This window comes from Myotis brandtii, unplaced genomic scaffold (assembly GCF_000412655.1).
Source record: "Myotis brandtii unplaced genomic scaffold, ASM41265v1 scaffold929, whole genome shotgun sequence".
Lineage (NCBI taxonomy): Eukaryota > Metazoa > Chordata > Mammalia > Chiroptera > Vespertilionidae > Myotis > Myotis brandtii.
The window spans coordinates 660,689-679,776 of record NW_005371832.1 but is presented as its reverse complement, the minus strand read 5'-3'; the positions used below and the strand labels follow the sequence as shown (position 1 = coordinate 679,776).

The 19,088-nt window shown below is 49.3% G+C and overlaps 1 protein-coding gene across 3 annotated transcripts; it reads right to left on the bottom strand.

Moving 5' to 3' along the window:
- Window positions 1-508: 508 nt before the first annotated feature.
- GUCA1B (guanylate cyclase activator 1B (retina)) lies at window positions 509-12,099 on the bottom strand. 3 transcript variants are annotated; one of them, XM_014533021.1, is made up of 5 exons: window positions 11,671-12,099; window positions 4,671-4,823; window positions 3,639-3,759; window positions 2,857-3,019; window positions 509-1,663 (listed from the first exon to the last, which is right to left on the bottom strand). In XM_014533021.1, the coding sequence occupies exons 1-4, from the start codon at window positions 11,875-11,877 to the stop codon at window positions 2,892-2,894; spliced, it is 609 nt and encodes a 202-aa protein (XP_014388507.1). In that variant the 5' UTR covers window positions 11,878-12,099; the 3' UTR covers window positions 509-1,663; window positions 2,857-2,891. The 3 variants fall into 3 exon arrangements, with proteins under 3 accessions (XP_014388507.1, XP_014388506.1, XP_014388508.1); XM_014533020.1 differs by lacking the exon at window positions 509-1,663 and adding an exon at window positions 1,866-2,309 and having other exon boundaries at window positions 2,851-3,019; window positions 11,671-12,098; XM_014533022.1 differs by lacking the exon at window positions 509-1,663 and adding an exon at window positions 1,866-2,309 and having other exon boundaries at window positions 2,851-3,019; window positions 4,671-4,820; window positions 11,671-12,089.
- Between the last annotated feature and the right edge of the window lie 6,989 nt (window positions 12,100-19,088).

The window sequence follows — 19,088 nt, the reverse complement described above, 5'->3', positions numbered from 1 at the left end:
AAGTGTCAGAGATGAAAGAAAATTAGTCTAGTGGCCTGGTGCACGAAATTCATGCACATTAAAAGGGGATTAATTAGAGGAAATATTTTAATACTGCTATTTGCCCTTTCTCTAAAATAGAAGTGTCAGAGATGAAAGAAAATTAGTAAAATGTATATGAAAATGTTCCTCCTGTCAGAGTATGGGGCACGCTGCGGGACCCAGAGTCAAGTCCCCACATACCCGCGGTGCCTCAAAATTGCGCAAGACCCAGACCCAGCCAGCCGCACCCCCATTGGGCGAGATCCAGACCCAGCGGGCCCCACCCCTGTCAAGCTCCACTGGGCGAGGGGCGCAGCCTCAGGTCCCCTGGCCTGGCGCCAGGCGGGGGGCACAGCCTCAGGTCCCCCGTCAAGCCCTGCTGGGCGGTGGGCACGGCCTGAGGTCCCCCACCCAGCCAGGCACCACGCAGCCTCAGGTCCCTGCTGATCGGTTGTCATACATCACGATGTGACGACCATTTGCATATTAGCCTTTTATTATGATGATATGCTAAGGGAAGCTATGAATGGACTCCTGCAGGGGCACAGGAAACTGTGAGTGAGTTGGACTCAGAGACAGCCTCACAGAGGTGGCCCCTGACTGTGAATGTGAAGAGGAGTTGGGGTTGCATGTGGAGAAGGTGATGTGTGGGGGAGGTTGGAGGGTGCATGCTCTGTGATGTGTTTGTGTCCCATGTGGGGGCCGTGTGACATGGGGAGGAGTTTTCTTAGGTGTAAATTGGGGGTGTCTCTTAGGATTTACATTTTACCAAATTTGAAACAATAAGGGGTCGTCATATCCATTTTTAGGGAGCACCTCCAAGAGCCCCAGTTGTGGGGCGTAGGGAGACACCTCCTTCAAGAGGTTACAGTGCTACCAAGGAGATGAGGATGGAGTGTTTGGATGTGAGTGCAGATCCGAATCATGACCAAATGACAGCCACACGTGCGCGCATTCACACCCCGTGGGAAGAAGGGATGCTTGAGTCGGATGTTGGCCAAAGCAGTGAAGGAGGGTGAGGTGGTAGTATAGAAAGTCCTCAATTATCCAGAGGAAATCCGTATTTATTCAGAAGTGACCGTGCAAACCTCCTACTCCCTTGCTGGCTACTTGGTGGCATGCGGTGCCTGCGGCCTGGGCCCCACAGCTCTGTGACTCACTGAGGCGGCCGGGCCATCCCTGGCCTCCCGTCAGTCTCTCCTGCTGCAGGACACCTGGCATCAGTTGGGAAGTGGGGCAACCTGTTCCGGGTGGGCCTCCTGCCCATTCTGTGCGCACCCCAACTTTAGGAAAACCTGTCCGAGGACCTGGGAGAGACAGGCTGAAGCAGTTGTGCCCATTTTCAAGATGCTCTCTCTTCTGGGCTTTGAGTCTTCACTTCGCTGGGTGTGTGTGGAGGGTGGGGGCGGGGGCGTATGCATGGAGTTAATAAAAATGCAGCAGGAGGGAGAAAAGGGGGAGAAGGGAGTGAAGCCCCTGGTTGCAGAGAGCCCCCCTGGGAGGGTGAGAGGGTGCATTTTGCTCACACCCATCCTGTCCACCCCTTGGAAGCCAGCCAGGCCTGAGCACGGACGTGGAGGGATGGTCAATGCGGGCAGCCTGGAAACACTGGGAGCTGGCACTTCTGTTCTCTGGTGGCTGCCTGTTGGGAAATCCTGAAGGTCAGAGCTGGGAGGGTATCTGGACAGAATAAGGACGTTCCCCATCGTCACCCACACACCACCTTCATGACTTGGGGCATATCTGTGTCCCACCTGGATTATTACTTTTTTTAAATCGGCCATTTTTCACCTAAAATTTCTATAGGAGCCTTTATATGAATATCAGACCTACGAAACCACAGGTTCAGCAGGTTGGTTTTATTTTTCGTGCATCAGCATAAAGACATACCTCTTCACGGTAAAGCAAGCGTGTCTCCAGGTCCCACTTTAGGTGGGTAACGCTGGGTAACACTGACCAGGCCTCGCGTTCTCAGAGGTGCCTCTGGCTCCAGCGGTGGGAGGGGTCTGAGTCGCTCAGCCCCCTTCAACCAGAGCGCCTCCCTTTTAATCTAGTTTCTACATCGGGGTTGTGCACAGAATTTGTATAACAAAAATAATTCAAAATCTAAAGAATAATCATCTGAAAACTGAGGGTCTAGTCCAGTCCCGCTCACGGTGCAGACCAGGTAACCGAGGTCCAGAGGAGAAATGGCCGTCGGGGTCACATAGCAGGTGGAGGCAAAGCCTGACCTAGAACCCAGGTCGTCAGGCCCCCAGTTCTCCCCAGAGGCAGGGAAGGTGTCTCCCTTCGCTAAGGAGACGTGCTGGGCTTGTGGCTGGGAATCGTGGGAATCGTGGGAGGGCCATGCTGGGGAGGGCGGTGGAGAGGCAAGCGTGGGCACCAGGGGTAGGGAGGGGAGCAGAGGGGTGGGGTGCAGCGGGGGCTGGGGAAGCAGCGCAGCGGACCCTCTGAGGGCGGGAGAGCCCAGCCTGCCTCGCCAGTTTCCCCGCGGGCACCCAGGTGGGGGCAACTGGGGAGGAGGTGAGCGCCCTCTGTGAACACTCCTCAGGATCTGGGGGGACATAATTACACCCCCCCCCATCACACACAGCAGATGCGTCTTTTCTTCAGACTCAACACTTTCAGGCCCTACCTCCTAGGACCTAGGCATTCTCATTGTTAGTGTGGCCTGTGGGACCCCACCCCTCCATGTGCCCTGCTTCCAGCTAAGAACCCTGTAGGAATTTGTGGGAGCCTCATCATTGCCCAGCCCAGGAGCAGCTGAAGGGGATAAGCTGAGTGGGCATGAGGGGGCTGAGCCAGCACCCACCTCCCCGCCACTGCTCTGGACACCTGCTGAGCCTGGAGTCTGGGAGGGGCCTGTGGATTCAGAACATGGCACTTCTCCGCCTCTGCTGGGAGATCCAGCCGCCGGGGTTCACGTCCATCTGCAGCATCTTCATCACCCACTGGTCCCGGCGGGCACCTTCGATGAACTCATTCAGAGACAGCTGGCCTGAGAGAGGGGCGGGAGAGATGGGCGTGCGGAAGACGGGGAGAGACGGGGCAGGGGGCAGGGGAGAGGAGAGGAGGGGCAGAGGAGAGGTCTTCTCCCCAGGGGGCCTGCAGCTCTCACACAGGAGCCTAAGCCCAGCGCCTGGGATGCTCCAGGTTCTCCTGGAGCCTTCCAGGCTTTCTAAAGGGACTTCTTCACGAATGAACTGAAGTGTTCCTTTTGCCCGTGGAGCCCTGGGCACGCTCTGGAGGGCTCTTCTGGGCGTGTTCCCAACAGCTGCCTCCCTGCACAGCCTTGGGCTTTATTACCCACTTAGTCCTCCCAGCCATTATCACCTGCTTCCAGACCAGGCTGAGAGATCATGTGCCATCCTACCATCCGTCTGCCCGTCTCCAAAGCTCCCACCCTCTCGCTGGCCCGGCCTCCACCAGCCACTCCATAGGAGTCTTACTGGCTCGTACAAACGTCATGGGCTAGACACCCTTTGCTGTTTCCTGGCGTCCTCTGCACACCCAGCTCGCAGATGAGGACACCAGTTGACAGGTGGAGGGGTCTGCCCAGGTCACACGGCCAGGAAGTGGGGGCGCTACGGGTGGGCCACCACCTCTGCCCCTCCTACCGTCTCCGTTCGTATCCACCAGGAGGAAGATCCGGTCCACGACCTCCTCGGGCGTGAGCAGCTGGCCTTGCTGCCCGGCCTCCCCCTCCACCCTGCAGGCTTTCTTCAGCTTGTAAATCGCCTGTGGAGGAAGCCCAGAGGCATAAGGGGGTGGGCGGCCCTACAAACTCCGCACCTCCCCCAACCCACGTGCCCGCACCCTTTCCCCAGTGCTGCTCCCCAGCTGTGCGTCCGTCCGGGGCCCACAGGACCCAGGTCCAAACCAACACTGATGTGCCTCCGGGTCCCACTGGCCTACTTGCAACTGGGGATCCTGACCGCACATGCCGCCCCACCCCGATGCCACCTGTGGTTCCATTGTGAGCCCCAAAGATGAAACCCAAAACCTCTAATGAGCCCTGGCGGGTGTGGCTCAGCTGGCTGGAGCATCCTCCCTCCGGCGCACTGACAGGGCAGGCGCGTGCCCAGGTTGTGGGTTAGATACCCAGTCTGGGCACGTGCGGGAAGCAGCACATCCATGTTTCACTTTCACATCAATGTTTCTCTCTCTCTTGTCTCTCTCTGTTCCTCTCTCTCTAAAATCAATAAAAGCATGAGGATTAAAAAAAGAAAAAACCACCAAAAAACTCCCAAAGCACAAAACACAAGTCTTAAAAAAAACAAAAGCCCTCTTAATGAGGATGTGGATGGCCCTGTGATGATCTCGCACATCCATGTTTCACTTTCACATCAATGTTTCTCTCTCTCTTGTCTCTCTCTGTTCCTCTCTCTCTCAAATCAATAAAAGCATGAGGATTAAAAAAAAAACAACCCACCAAAAACCTCCAAAAGCACAAAACACAAGTCTTAAAAAAAACAAAATGAGGGATTTGGATGGCACTGTGATGATCTCAACACTACTTTACGGAGGAAAATGGAGATTCAGAGAGGAAAAGAGAATCCTATAAATAAAAGGGTAATATGCAAATCGACCGAACAGCGGAATGACCGGTCACTGTGATGCACACTGACCACCAGGGGGCAGGCACTGACCTCTACAATGTCGAGCAGCTCCGGGCGGTCGATGCAGCCGTTGCGGTCCTTGTCATAGATCTTGAAGGTCCACTTCAGCTTGTGCTCCAGGGTGCCCCTCAGCACCAGGTTCAGGGCTGCCACATACTCCAGGAAGTCGATGGTGTTGTCCTGCTTTGGGAGTGGGAGCTGTGAGCCCTCCTGGTCCACTGCCCACCTCCAGGGCACAGGTGGGCACCTACTCTGGACCATCCACTGCCACAAGCTCAGGGCTTTGCCTCATCCTTGCAATACGTTTGGCCTCTGCACCTTTGCTCATGCTGTTCTCCACGCTGGCATCCTTTCCTCTCCATGATCACCCAGTTCTACCTGTTCTTCAAGGCTCAGCTCAAAGGTCCCCTCCTCTAGGAAGCCTTCCTTCTCAGACCACTTCAGCCAGTGATCCCTCCCTCCTCTCACATTCACAGCACCTGCCTCCTATTCTGTGCAGTTTGGGACTTACTCTGGCATTGGCACCAATTGCTTCCTAAGTAAGCCTCGTTCCCTAGCTAATGTGTGCTCTGGAAACAAGAGAGGGGTTACATTGCTTTTGTTTCTCTTCCATGCCTAGCACATTGCCATTTCTGCAGAGTCAGGATCTCAAAAATATTTACAAACTAGAGGCCCTGTGCATGAAAATTCTTTTGGGACCTCACTCTCCAAATTTCCAGGCTGGGGGTCCCTCAGCCTGGCCTGCCCCCTCTCACAGTCTGGGAGCCCTCAGGGGCAGGAGGTGACCCAATGATCAGGGGAAGGCGATGCCCCATCACCCCTCTGTTGCTGCCACTGCCGGCAGCGCAAGCCTCAGCCGGCCCTGGTTACCTGAGCCTCGGGCAGTCCTGGGTGGCTGGGCAGGCACTATTCGAGGCTCGCCTATGCCTCAGGCGGCCCTGGGCAGCTAGGCAGCCGCTATCCGAGGCTTACCTGCACCTTGGGCCAGCCCTGGGCAGCTAGGGGGTGGAGAGGACTGGGGGACTCCAGAGGCAGGCACTTGCCGCAAGACTGCCTCCTCGGCAGGGCTGAGGGGACTGGGCACTGCCATCTTGTGGCTGTGGGCACCACCATCTCTGAGGGCAGGGCAGTCAACTAGCATATCTCTCATCATTGATGTTTCTCTCTCTCCCTCTCCCTTTCTCTCTGAAATCAATAAAAATATATTAAAAATATATTTATGAATCAATGAATAAATGATCAACTGAATCTGAATTTGAGACCAAGGTAGTTTTGAAAGATTAGAAAGCTGTGCTCACATTGAAAATTTCTTTTGCACTTTCATTCACTTGGTGCCCGGGGAAAGGGACAGGCCGTGCAGCCCTGCTCACCTAGGCCCACGTGGACTTGACACTGAAGGATAGGCCTGCACCCCACCCCCACCCAGGAAGCGGGAGACAGAGCTCAGGTGCTAAGGGGCCAGCGGAAGGAGGAGGGCACAGGTCACTTCCGAGGTGACCCTGAGCTGGAAACCAAACTTTCCCCCAGCAGAAATGTGACGGCAACGATGATTCCAACAGCAGTGAGCAAGAGGCTGGGGAACCTGCTGTGACTCTGGAGGAGTGTGAGGGGAGAGGCTGCTGGTGGTGGCTGCAGCGGGTCAGTGGGGCCCCGGTCTCAGGCTGAGCTCCACGGGGCGTATTTCAGGGCGGGGACCTCACTCTCCAAATCAAACACCTGAGTCATCAGCTCCCCAGGAGTGTCTCATTCCCATGACTGTGTAATCAGAAATGGTGCTGCCGGCCCAGAGCACCTCTGTCTCATTGGGTCAGGCCACCCGGAGTCCCAGCCCCAGATGGGGGTGCCTGGGTGAGCAAGATGTGAGCAACAGGAGAACACGGCAGGAAATGGGGAAAACAGCATAAAAGCCTCTGGATCAACCAAGAAGAAAACAAAAGGAGCCCATCTCAGCACCTGAAGTGTTTATTCTGTATCTTTTATATAGTTCTTCTGTTCCCTCTCCCCCCACTGTGTACTACATAATTGAGATCAGACTGTAGGTATAGTTTCAGTTCCTGGATTTTTATTTTAAAACTAGAGGCCTGATGCATGAAATTCATGCAAGAGTAGGCCTTCCTTCCCCCTACTACTGGCACCAGCTTTCCTCTGGCACCCGGGACCTGGGCTTCCCTTGCAACCCCGGTTTCATCCGGGACCTGGGCTTCCCTCCAGCCGCCGGCAGGCACCTGGGAACCGGGCTTCCCTCGCAACCCCGGTTTCATCCAGAAGGTCATATGGAAGGAGGTCCAGTCTAATTAGCATATTACCCTTTTATTATTATAGATGTCCCATTCTTCAAAATTATTTAAAATCATACCTTTCATTTTCTGAGGTGTCCTGGACACCCCCTCTTTCTGAACGTGGGTTTAATGTTTTACACCACAAGATGAACATCTTTGTACACACGTATTTCTCTAACATCTCTGGTGGCTTCTTGGGGGTAGATTCTTAGCAGTGGCTGTTGGTCCCCACTCCCCCACTTGTCTTTAGTACTGTTTCTCTGTAGGTGTATAATTTTTTGTTTTGGGGGTTTTTAATTTCCAAAAACAATTTTTTTAATATGTATTTTTTAAAATTGATTTCAGAGAGAGAAAGGGAGAGGGAGATAGAAACATTAATGATGAGAGAGAATCACTGATTGGCTGCCTCCTACTGGGGATCAAGCCTAAAACCCAAGCATGTGTCCTGACCAGGAATTGAACTGTGACTTCCTGGTTCGTGGGTTGCCGCTCAACAACTTGAGCCACACCAGCCGGGCTGTAGGTGGGTGGCTTCTTGGGGGTAGATTCTTAGCAGTGGCTGTTGGTCCCCACTCCCCCACTTGTCTTTAGTGTACTGTTTCTGTAGGTGTATAATTTTTTGTTTTGGGGGTTTTTAATTTCCAAAAACAATTTTTTTAATATGTATTATTATTTAAAATCATACCTTTCATTTTCTGAGGTGTCCGGGACACCCCCTCTTTCTGAACGTGGGTTTAATGTTTTACACCACACGATGAACATCTTTGTACACTCGTATTTCTCTAACATCTCTGGTGGCTTCTTGGGGGTAGATTCTTAGCAGTGGCTGTTTGTCCCCACCCCCCACTCGTCTTTGGTGTACTGCTTTTGCAGGTGTATAATCTTTTGTTTTTGGGGTTTTTAATTTCCAAAAACAATTTTTTAAAATATGTATTTTTCAAAATTGATTTCAGAGAGAGAAAGGGAGAGGGAGATAGAAACATTAATGATGAGAGAGAATCACTGATTGGCTGCCTCTTGTTGTGGATCAAGCCTAAAACTCAAGCATGTGTCCTGACCAGGAATTGAACTGTGACTTCCTGGTTCATGGGTTGACGCTCAACAACTTGAGCCACACCAGCCGGGCTGCAGGTATATAGTTTTATGAAATTTTTATCACATTCGTAGATATGAGTAACTCTCGACACAAACTCACTTGTTACCTGTTAATAGTCACGTTCCTCTCCCCATCATGACATCTGGCAAACACTGATCTGTTCCCCATCACTGTAACAGTATCACTTGGGGAATGGTACAGCGTTAGAATCATATAGTATGCAATCCTTCAAGATTGGCTTTTTATTCCCCATCACTGTAACAGTATCACTTGGGGAATGGTATAGCGTTAGAATCATATAATGTGCAATCCTTCAAGATTGGCTTTTTAAAAAATACATTTTTTTAAATTGATTTCAGAGAGGAAGGGAGGAGAGAGAGATAGAAACATCAATGATGAGAGAGAATCATTGATTGACTGCTTCCTACACGCCCCACACTGGGCACCAAGCCCACAACCCAGGCATGTGCCCTGAACGGAATCAAACCGTGACCTCCTGGTTCATAGGTGGATGCTCAACTACTGACCTGCACCAGCTGGGCTGAAGGCAACTTTTTTTTTTCTTATAATTCCAGTTGTTTTTATTTTATTTATTATTTTTTTAAAACCCACCCGAGGATATTTTTCCATTGATTTTTAGAGAGAGTGGGAGAGAGCGGGAAGGACAGAGAGAAACATTGATGTGAGAGAAACACATTGATTGGTTGCCTCCTGCAGCCCCAACCAGGGCCCAGGCAGGGAGAAGACTGCAAGCAAAGTATATGCCCTTGCCTGGAATTGAACCTGGGAGTCTTTGGTCTGCAGGCTGATGCTCTATCCACTGACCCAACCCGGCTAGGACTGAAGGCAACTTTTTATTGCTGAGTAGTATCCATTGCATGTGGGCCCTAAAGAAATGTCTGCCCCTCCCTTGACTACCTAGAAGAACTGGAATTTGGGGCCTTGTCCATAATTGATTACCAGTGATAACCTCTTCTGAGCTATCTATACTGCCGGACGAATTGCGATTTCCTGAACATCTGCTCTTCTTACCCTGCAATGACCCTGTGAGCCCCCAAGGCACCTTAGCTCATCCCCAGCTCAGGATGTCTTGTTCCCGCATTCCCTTTGTCTCTGAACCTCCCGTGCCCATGCATGCGAGGTCTCTGGCTCCCCTGTATGTGGGGTTCCTGGAGGAGGAATTAAATTTGCTTATTTTCTCTTGCTAATCTGTCTCTTGTCTATTTGACGATTAGACCGGCCAGAAGAACCTTGAGGGTAGAGGTCCTTCCTCCCCCAACCTCTTGTCCACAAGAGGCATGTTCTAGAGGAGCCCCTTTCAGACAAGTGGTCTCCCCGGTGAGGCTACCGGGAACCCCAGGGCCCTTTCTGGGAAGCTTCCGGCTGGGACCAATCTCATCCCTGTGCACCGCCCTCCCCTCGTCAGCCTTAATTACCCCAGAAGCCCAGGATGATGGAAACACCTGTCTACTCAAGCGGCAGGAGCAGAAGTGACAGGCGTGTGATCGGCTCTGGGATTATCTGCCCCATTTCTCCCTGAAGTGACTGCACCTGTGCACCAGCCCTGACCCCAGTGCATGTTACATAAGGGTCCCAAGTGACATTTGAGCTTCAACCCTTTTCTTCATTCCAGTGCGTCATCCCTGCTGGTCACCACCACACCCATTTCTGTCACCCCAGGTTTTGATGTGTGACCTAGATCTATGAACTCTTTTGATTTTATTTGCCCCAGAAATCTCAGACCAATTGCCCAGAAATGAGACTCCCTGATATAAAGATTGTGGGCATGGAGACTAAGCGGGAAGAGGAGAGAAAGAAGGCTCAGTCCCTGAGAGAGGCACTTAGCACACCTCCTAGGAAAGCTCTTCCTTGCAGCGGAATGTCCATTGAGAAGGGATGGTGGAGTTAGAAAACCAACAGCGGATGCCCAACCCAGTCGGTGAAAATTGGATGAGCAACAGGATATTTGCTTTGTCTTAAGCACCCTCTATATTTACAGTGATGGCGAACCTATGACACTCGAACTCATTTTTTTGGTTGATTTTTCTTTGTTAAATGGCATTTAAATATATAAAATAAATATCAAAAATATGTCTTTGTTTTACTATGGTTGCAAATATCAAAAAATTTCTATATGTGACACGACACCAGAGTTAAGTTAGGGTTTTTCAAAATGCTGACACGCCGAGCTCAAAAGGTTCGCCATCACTGCTCTATAAGATGCTTACTGATTACAAAGGGAAAATAGTAACGTGGAGAAACCCAGCAGGTACCACATAACCAAATGGAGAAGTCAGCAACCCCAGGAAAGGGACAGACCAACGTCACCTGCCCCCTGACATCGGGCACCGAGGATAAAGGCCACTTCTGCAGCACTTCTGCTAGAAGTGCACAACCCGGATCTAAAATGTCAGGGTCAAACAAGACAGAGAAAAGCTGAAATTAAAGGCTCCAAATTAAAGGGTAAGGAGACAGGACAAGTAAATGCAATGAGTGATCACCCCCCACCACCAAAGGGAAAAAAGCATAGAAGGGCATTATCGGCACAAATTGACCAAATTTGAATATGGATTGTTAATTAGATAATAGAATTATATCAGTGCAAAATTTCCTGATTTTAATCATTGTATTAGCTTATTTAAAAGAATGACCTCATTTTTAGAAGAAACACAGAAATACTTAGGGATAAAGGGCGTAATGTCTCCAACTTGCTCTTAAATTTGAAATCCTATCAAAATAAAAGTTATAAAGAAAGGAAAAAGAAATTGATGAATGTATATGCTAATTTGTAAGACCAGATGGGATATAAGGGGCCCAGCTATATTACGCCCATGGCTAAATAATCTCTTTTGGCTCCTGAATTGTTATATTAAATTTTTAGATGAACAAGGAAGATCGACACATTTAGGATAGTAAGTTTTGTGGCATAGGACCTGGGCTAAATAATCTCTTTTGGCTCCTGAATTGTTATATTGAATTTTTAGATGAACAAGGAAGATCGACTTAGGATAGTAAGTTTTGTGACATAGGACCTACTTTTAAAAAAATAATTTTCTCTCTTTATAAAACACAAACTGCCTCCCAGGCAGGCACACTTGTCTGGGAGTCTGGACCCCTGAGTAGCTGATTGTGGGCAGGTGAATTCACTTCCTTTTGCCCCCATTTCTCATCATTTAATCTGAAGTAACAAACGCGCTCACGCCCTCGCCGGCTTGCTGCTGACTCAGAAGCAGAGGAGGAGCTCTGGGTCTATGCCAACACGCTCGTCCCATTTGGGCAGCTCTTTTGCTCCTTATCTTTAGAGTGACAGGGGCTCGGGTGGGGGTGGAAACCAGGTCCTCAGGCTGCGAAGCCCTGGCTGTAAACAGTGTGCCCGCTGCCCAGCCCACCTTCAGCACCAGGAGTGGAGACAGGGACAGTCAGACGAAAGGGCAGATGGAGAGGAGGGGAGAGAAGACGGGAAGGCACAGAATGATGGGAGAGGGAGGAGGAGAGTTTCGGAGAAAGAGTGAGACAGAAAAGGTGAGGGGAGTGGAGAGAGAGGAAAAGCAGGAGGACTGGGAACGGGGAGCCCACGCGAGGCTGTTCCTTGAGCACAAGGATGAGAAACGGGCCAAGTGGACGGGCCACCAGTCCCCCCTTCAGGGTGCCTTACCCCGTTCTTGTCGAAGGCTCGAAACATGCCCTCTACATACTGGGTGGCCTCCTCATTGCCTGTGACCTTGAAGAAGCGCTTGAACTCGTGCATGAAGAGCGTGCCGCTGGGGCACTCCACCACGAACTTCTTGTACCACTCCTGGAGCTCCGCCACGTCCATCTCGCCCGCCGCCTCCGCCTCCTCCCAGCTGAACTGCTGCCCCATCCTGGCCCCGGAACGGCAGGGAGCAAGGGTCTGTCTCCTCTCGGCTGCTGCTGGTCGATTCGTAGGTTAGGGCCCTCTCCCTCCCTTTCCTTAGCTTAGCCAGCCTCTTCACCATCTCCCGGGCAACTGAACATGATGGGCGGTATAGGGCGCAGGTGACAAGGTGGACAGAACCAGGCCAGCTCAGCGTCCTAAGATCATTAGAAGATTCCCTCCAGCCTGCTAAGCTCCCCCAGCCGCACCCCTCCTCTTCATATTGTCAACCACTCAGCTAAGCCACCCAGAAGATTCTGAAGAGGGAGAAAGGGAGGAACCTGAGGGGAGGAGAGAGCGAAGACCAGTTGGGAAGACAGGCTGAGACCCTCCATGGCCCACACGCTCCCTGTCCCTTTGGTTGGGCACCACACTGCCCCAGAGAGGCCCATCTGGGAGACATGCGCTCCTGGGCTCAGCCCCTCCATGCTGCCTAGTGAGAAGCAGCAGCACCTACAACTTGAAGGGCTCTAGGTGAGCAGCTGTGCCCGAAGCTAACTCAGTCCCCGGCACAATACAGATCGCCCCCTTGAGTCTTGGAAGTTCCCCACTTTCCAGTTTAAAGTACAAATGCTTCCCTCCAACACCCTTCACCCAAGACCTGGAGGCTTTGCTATTTTCTCTCCGCCTGAGGAGGATCTGGGAGCGCGGTTTAAGATATCTCTGAAGTCTCTTACTTTTATACTAAAGGTGTATGCAAATTTGTTTTTGAGTCAATTTTATATTCATGCTTATTTTAATGCAATATAAAAAATGATACCTCCAAGAAATCAGAAAACCCGCAGCACTGATTTTTCTAGAATTTAGGGGGAGTCATTCCAGTGACGGCCCGTCTTTGGGGCAGCACCGCCTGCCTCCCATTGGGTGCTCATGGCTCCCTGCCTCCATGCGTCCCTAACCTCTCCGTTGTTCTACCTTCCTCCCCATTCCTGAAGTAGGAACTGCACTTCCTGTCATCCTGCAAAGTGCTGGTGGGTTTTCCCCCACAGCCCCCACCCCTCAGGGTCTGGAGAATAAGGCCAGTCTCCTCCTTCCTCTTAAGCATTGCTTCCACCCTTTCTCTTTTCCCCCTCAAAATGCCAGTCCCTTCGAAGCCATGTCCGACTCCACCCCTCCATGTACTCATCCTTGTTGCCATTATTCACTAGTGACTTCACGTGTGTCTCAAAGCATCGCTCAGGGACAGCCTGAGGTGGAGAGCTGACCATCCCACAAGCTGGCCTCAAAGATCCTCATCTCCTTAGTTCCAAGAAGCTCTCCTTCCATCCCACACAGGCCTCCCATCGCTGAGGTCCGGCCCGCAGCTGCAGCATCTGGGAGCTTGTTAGACATGCAAATGCCCAGGCCTCACCTCGCCTACCGAATCAGGAACTCGGGGTGGGCCCAGCCATCTGTTTAAGCCCTCCAGGTCCTTCCAATGCACACAGTTTAGGAGCCATTCCTAGGCCTTGCTATCAGGCACTTCTGTCCCCCCTCCGAGACATTCGAACAGCATCACCTCTCCTTCTAGCTCATGTATCCTAACACCTGCACTCCAACAAGTCTCCAGCCGCATTGAGACTCGCAACCTATTGATCTTGTATTTTTTAAAACATCTGTCGCCCCGCTTATATCCCGCTTTCCTCTTGTCCTTACCCACGGCTTGACACACCTGACGTTTCCTTGCCATGACCCTGACCTTTGCACCCCTCTCTCCCTCTAACTGCTCACTTGGCAAAACCTGACCCTGGCTAAAGCTAACCACTAACTGTGCTAACACCTCGCCTGCACCCAGGAGGCTGAACACAGAAACAATCATAAAGTCATGCTGGCTGCACACACAAGTAAGCTTACGCCTCCCTGCCGACCTCCTCTCCCCTCCCTGGGATGACTATCCCACATACTTCCCACCCTCAAACCTTTTACTCCCTCCCACGTTCAGCTGATGACCTGTCAAGCTTCATTTCAGAGGATCAGACACATCAGACAGCCACCTCATCTTCCCACCGGACACACTCCCTGCATCCGAACCACGTGCTCTGCCTCCTCCTGGTTCAGCGGAAGCAGCGTCCCTTCCCCGCTTCTCGCCTGCCAGGTCCTCCACTTGTTTTCTAGGCTCAGCTCTCCGCACTTCCTCCCCACAACGATTCCTTTCTCTTCTGCATCCTGATTTTCCTTCTCTAATGGATCATTCCCACCTGAAGACAAGCTTTAGTATCACCATTAATAAAACAAAGTCAAACAACAAAAATCCTGCCCTGACGCCACATTCAGGGTCCCATTACCACCTGCATGGGCCTACGCACGTTACCTTCATGGGCCTACGCACGTTACCTTCATGGGTCACAAGATAAATATGGAATAAATAAGTATTACTTACATAAATATTTAAAATATTTTATCACTCATTGGTATAAAGATGAATATAACCCAGTCCAGCCCAGACTAGATTAAATTCATCCTTCTGATTTTGAAAGAAATTACAACACTTAAAAAGAAATTTAAAATATTGTGGTCCCTCGGCACTCTGGACCCCTGGATCCACTGGCCCTGCCCGCCATCCCCTCCATCTACTGTCCTAATTTTGGCTTCTCTTACAACAAAACCCTCTGTGGCAGATCTGTTTTCCAAAAACGGCACAGCAACAGATCTGGTGTCACGTGTTCCTCCACCAAGGGGCAGTCTACTTCTCCTTCTCTTCAACCCGATGGCACTTTGTGGCTACCTCATCGAAGAGGATGGGCAGAGGGACACCATGTGACTTCCAAGGCTAGGTCATCAAAGGTGATAGGGTCTAGGCCTGGCTCTCTCAGGACTTGCCCTCGGAACCCAGACGCCATGTTGTCAGGAAGCTCAGGCACATTCAGGGATTCCGGCTGTCAGCCAGCCTCAACCATCAGACTTGTGGGTGAGTGAGTGACTCCAGGCCCAGCCTCCCAGACACCCCAGTTGATACCAAATGGAGCACACAATCTCCCCGCAGAGCCCTGACCAAATTGCAGATTTGTGTGCAAAGTAAATGTTGTCTTCGCTTTAAGCTACTAAATCTGGGTATTTTTCTAGGGTAACAATAAATAACTGACCATTCTCAAACCTGTCTTGTGTCCTCATCTTTCTTATTCTCGCCTCAACTTACTCCAATTGGATGCTCATCCCCATCACTCCATGGACAAGGCTTGTACAGGGGTCACCAATGACCTGCTTTCGTTACTCAGCTTGCCAGCAGATTCATCATGGTTCGCCAAGTGAATTCTTCCTCCAAACACTCAGGTTTCAAGGACCCACACTTGTCTGGTTTCACTCCAACCTCACTGATGGCTCATCGCCTCCATTTTACCAAATCTCTACATGCTTGGGGCTTCCCAGGCTTGTTCTTGATACCCTTCTCATCTACCCACATTCTCCCCATCCCCAACATTACATACCAGTTGTAGGCTGACAGCTTCCACACTTACATCTTCAGCCTGGACTCTCTCCAGAACTCAGATTCATGAACTCAGCCGCCTACTGGACATCTATCCTCAGATGGCAAACTTAGCAAGGCCAAGGCCAAACTACTGATTTTCTTCCCAAATCCCTTCTCAACTGCAGTAATGGCATCACCATTTACCCAGTTGCTTAGGCCAAAACCTAGATGTCATTCTTGACATCTAGGTCTCATTTCGATCTATTAGTAGGTCATTCCATCAGCTCCACCTCTAAACTATATTCTGAATCAACCACTTTTCATCACCTCCACTACAACTCCAGTCCAGGCCGTATCCTCTCACCTGGGCCACTGCAGAAGGCCCTAACCAGTCTTCCTGCCCCTCCTAACAACCCCCTCCTCACAGCCCCTACCCAGCAGCCAGAGTAGTGTGTTCTAAGGCATAAATCAGATCCTATCACTTGTCTGCTCCAAACCCTCCAATGGCTTCCCACTGCACTCAGAATAAAACCCATACTGCTCCCCATGGCCATGATGCATCACATCATCTGCCCCTGCCTGCTGTGGTCATGTTCCTCTGTCCTTGTCTGCTGACACACCAAGCTCACTGGGTCTTAGCACTGACTGGTCCTGCTGCTTGGACTGCTCTCCCCTCAGGTCTTCACGTGGCTGCCTCCTTGACTTTCTCCCCTCCTCAAGGAATTCTGACATTATCTTACTTCATTTTCTTCATAGTGTTTAACTAAAGCTGAAACTATCTTATTTTTTTCCTTATTATGTCCTCCCCATAGAGTCTAAGATGCTTGAGGAGGGGGACTTCACCCCGTACACCACGGAATTCCCAATGCCTAGGACAGTGCTTGGCACATACAAGAAACTCAAACACTTGTTGAGTAACTGAGCAAAGTGCATGACACACAGTTAGTGCTGAATTAATGAGAGCTATTAGTCCTTAATTTTGCAAGACAACTCCTCTTGACTCCTTTGAGTGCCTGGGTTAGCAGGTATGTATCGATGTGAAAGATAATGGGCCTTTAGAACTAGAAGAGGCCTTGAAGATCCTGCTCAGTGATTTCCACCTTCCTCCCATCTCATCACACCTGAAGGCATGTGCCCATCAGTGGCTGTGGCTCTGAACCAACAGTGACTCAACTGGCTCAGTGTGAAGATGGTGTCATCCCTGACCATCTCTTCGTATTTATGGATATTTAAGCAAAATTGAGGAGTGATTAAAGGACATTAAGAAATTGTATGAATGAGATATAACTTGATTTAGACTCTGGCTAAAGAATCTAAAATTCAATTGGCTTTTCATGTGGGTCAGTTGACCATGACCTGCCCCATTAATACGCTGAGCTGTTGAAGTATAAATATATCACTTCAAAGAGGATTAGGACTCCACAGAGAGAAATGATAGCTTAAAGTGAGTAATAATAGTAAGGGTTTAAGGAGGGCAGGGCTAGGAATTGAACGGGGATTTGCAGAGAACCCGGGGGTTCACAGGCAGTCAGCCATAAGCTCGGCTCCAGGTATAAGAAATGCTTGAGCCATAGACCTAGTCTGTTGAGCCCTAGCTGGGCCTGGCCCCAAGCTACTGCAAATAACCTCCATGCTGGTTCTTGTGACCCAGTGGGACCCTCCTTGATGCAGCCTAAACTCTTATGCTGCCCCCTCACACCCTGTGGACCTTGAGACCACAGGGATCAGAATCGCACTGTGTATTATACTTTTTATCTTTATTCAGATCACATTTACATCTTTTATGCCTTAGATTCCCCCACTCCCAGTTGATCATTTTACTTCCAAAACTTAGGGGAAATAAGTACGTTCTGCCAATGTGAAAGGGGAAATAAATCTGGACTTTAGGTTTGAATATTCTGAGTACCTCCTACTCTTTAAAAATTAGGTTTGGGGCTGTCCCTGTCACGAATCTGAACTCATACAAATCCGTTTCACCCTTTTTGCCTCAGCTTTATCTGTAAACTGAAAGGATACTGAATGGGGAAGTCAGAACTTGGTTTTCTGTCCTGGAAAATGGGGGTAATAACAGTAACTACTTTATTGGGTTGTTATAAAGATGAAATGAGAATATCTGTGACTATGTAAAATGCTTGGCATAATGTATGGCGGTGATTACAATGCACATTACATGCTTTCTCGGCTAAATTAACCTTCACAGCCCTTCCAGCTGGTATCTAAACCGGGCAGTGCACAAGCATCTGGGATGCCATTGGATTCGCACTCCATCTAGTGATAACTATTATTCACTCATGTCTATTACTTACTTGGAACTGTGAGGTGTTCTATAAGTGACCTAATTTAATACTCCTACCTTAATGAGGAGGCACTGTCTTCTACATTTTACTCAGGAGTAAATTGAGGCTCTGACAGGATTAACTACCTTGCCCAAGTTTATTGCAGTTAGTGGGTTTGAACTCTTATCTGACACAGACCTGTCTGACTCCAAAGTCCATGTTTTCTCTACTCTGCTACTCATTAGTGCTGCAGTAAAACTGAATGTAGGGAAGGAGGAATGGCAGCTGACAAACAGAAATGCTAAGAAATTAGACTCCTTCTTTAAAACAATGGCTTTCTATATTTACTATGTTCTGTGTAAGGTGACCAAAGGAACATATAAGTAATTCTTTGAAAGCATTGAAACTAGGCACCAAACAAGTCTAATTTGTAGAGTTCTATCAATAATTTCAAACAGACCATATTATTATTTTGTTTAATCTGAAAAGGAAATATATTTCAGATTAGAGGAAGCAACAGTGAACTCAGGGCTACCTCTCAATCATGTCACTTCGTACCGGCCTTCAGGTTCATTCTACCGTCAGGCTCCATTTTCTCTCACTGCCTCCCACCCCCACTGTGAATGCTAAGAAATTAGACTCCTTCTTTAAAACAATGGCTTTCTATATTTACTATGTTCTGTGTAAGGTGACCAAAGGAACATATAAGTAATTCTTTGAAAGCATTGAAACTAGGCACCAAACAAGTCTAATTTGTAGAGTTCTATCAATAATTTCAAACAGACCATATTATTATTTTGTTTAATATGAAAAGGAAATATATTTCAGATTAGAAGAAGCAACAGTGAACTCAGGGCTACCTCTCAATAATGTCACTTCGTACCGGCCTTCAGGTTCATTCTACCATCAGGTCCCATTTTCTCTCACCACCTCCCACCCCCACTGTGGACAGACAGTGAGACTTGGGCATTAATTCCAAGCTTTAGAACATGCATTTTACATGGGAGATTCAACTAAAAAACACTTTCTCAGCCTACCAGGATAAAGAAATTACCTTGTTTATATCAAGAAGTAGGTTTCAAATACTTTTGTCACGAAAGTATCACTACTTTTTGTCACATGTGTAGTTTATTTGCATATTTATCTTAAAACAAGATTTTAATATATAATTTGAAGTGCCAACCTGAGTAATCTGGTTTACGGGTTAACTGAAAATGAAAACAGTCGGACTCGGATGCACCCCTTTAGCTCACAGTGAGTCACTGGGGCTGAGTGTGCATAGATTATCCTATCATACTACAGTGATTAATATGATCTAAAAACACATACAAAAAAGCTGTATTTACCTTTAAAGAATTAAAGTTCAAATGGGTCACAAATTGCTGCTTTGCTAGATATAATTACCATTATATTGCTCTTGTTTTATTGACTAGTTCTTAATCCTGAGGCTTATACCTGCTTATACCTGAGATAAGCATGCTTTAGGCATTTGTGAATGACATAGTCAACAACTGAGC

Bases quoted from the DNA above. Each gene is read 5' to 3' on its own strand.
- GUCA1B (XM_014533021.1), bottom strand. From the start codon at position 11,877: ATGGGGCAGCAGTTCAGCTGGGAGGAGGCGGAGGCGGCGGGCGAGATG. The intron at 3,760-4,670 runs GTCAGTGCCTGC...CTTCCTCCACAG, and splicing joins AGCTGCTCGACATTGTAGAG to GCGATTTACAAGCTGAAGAA. The intron at 3,020-3,638 runs GTAGGAGGGGCA...CCCCTCTCTCAG, and splicing joins GGTGGATACGAACGGAGACG to GCCAGCTGTCTCTGAATGAG.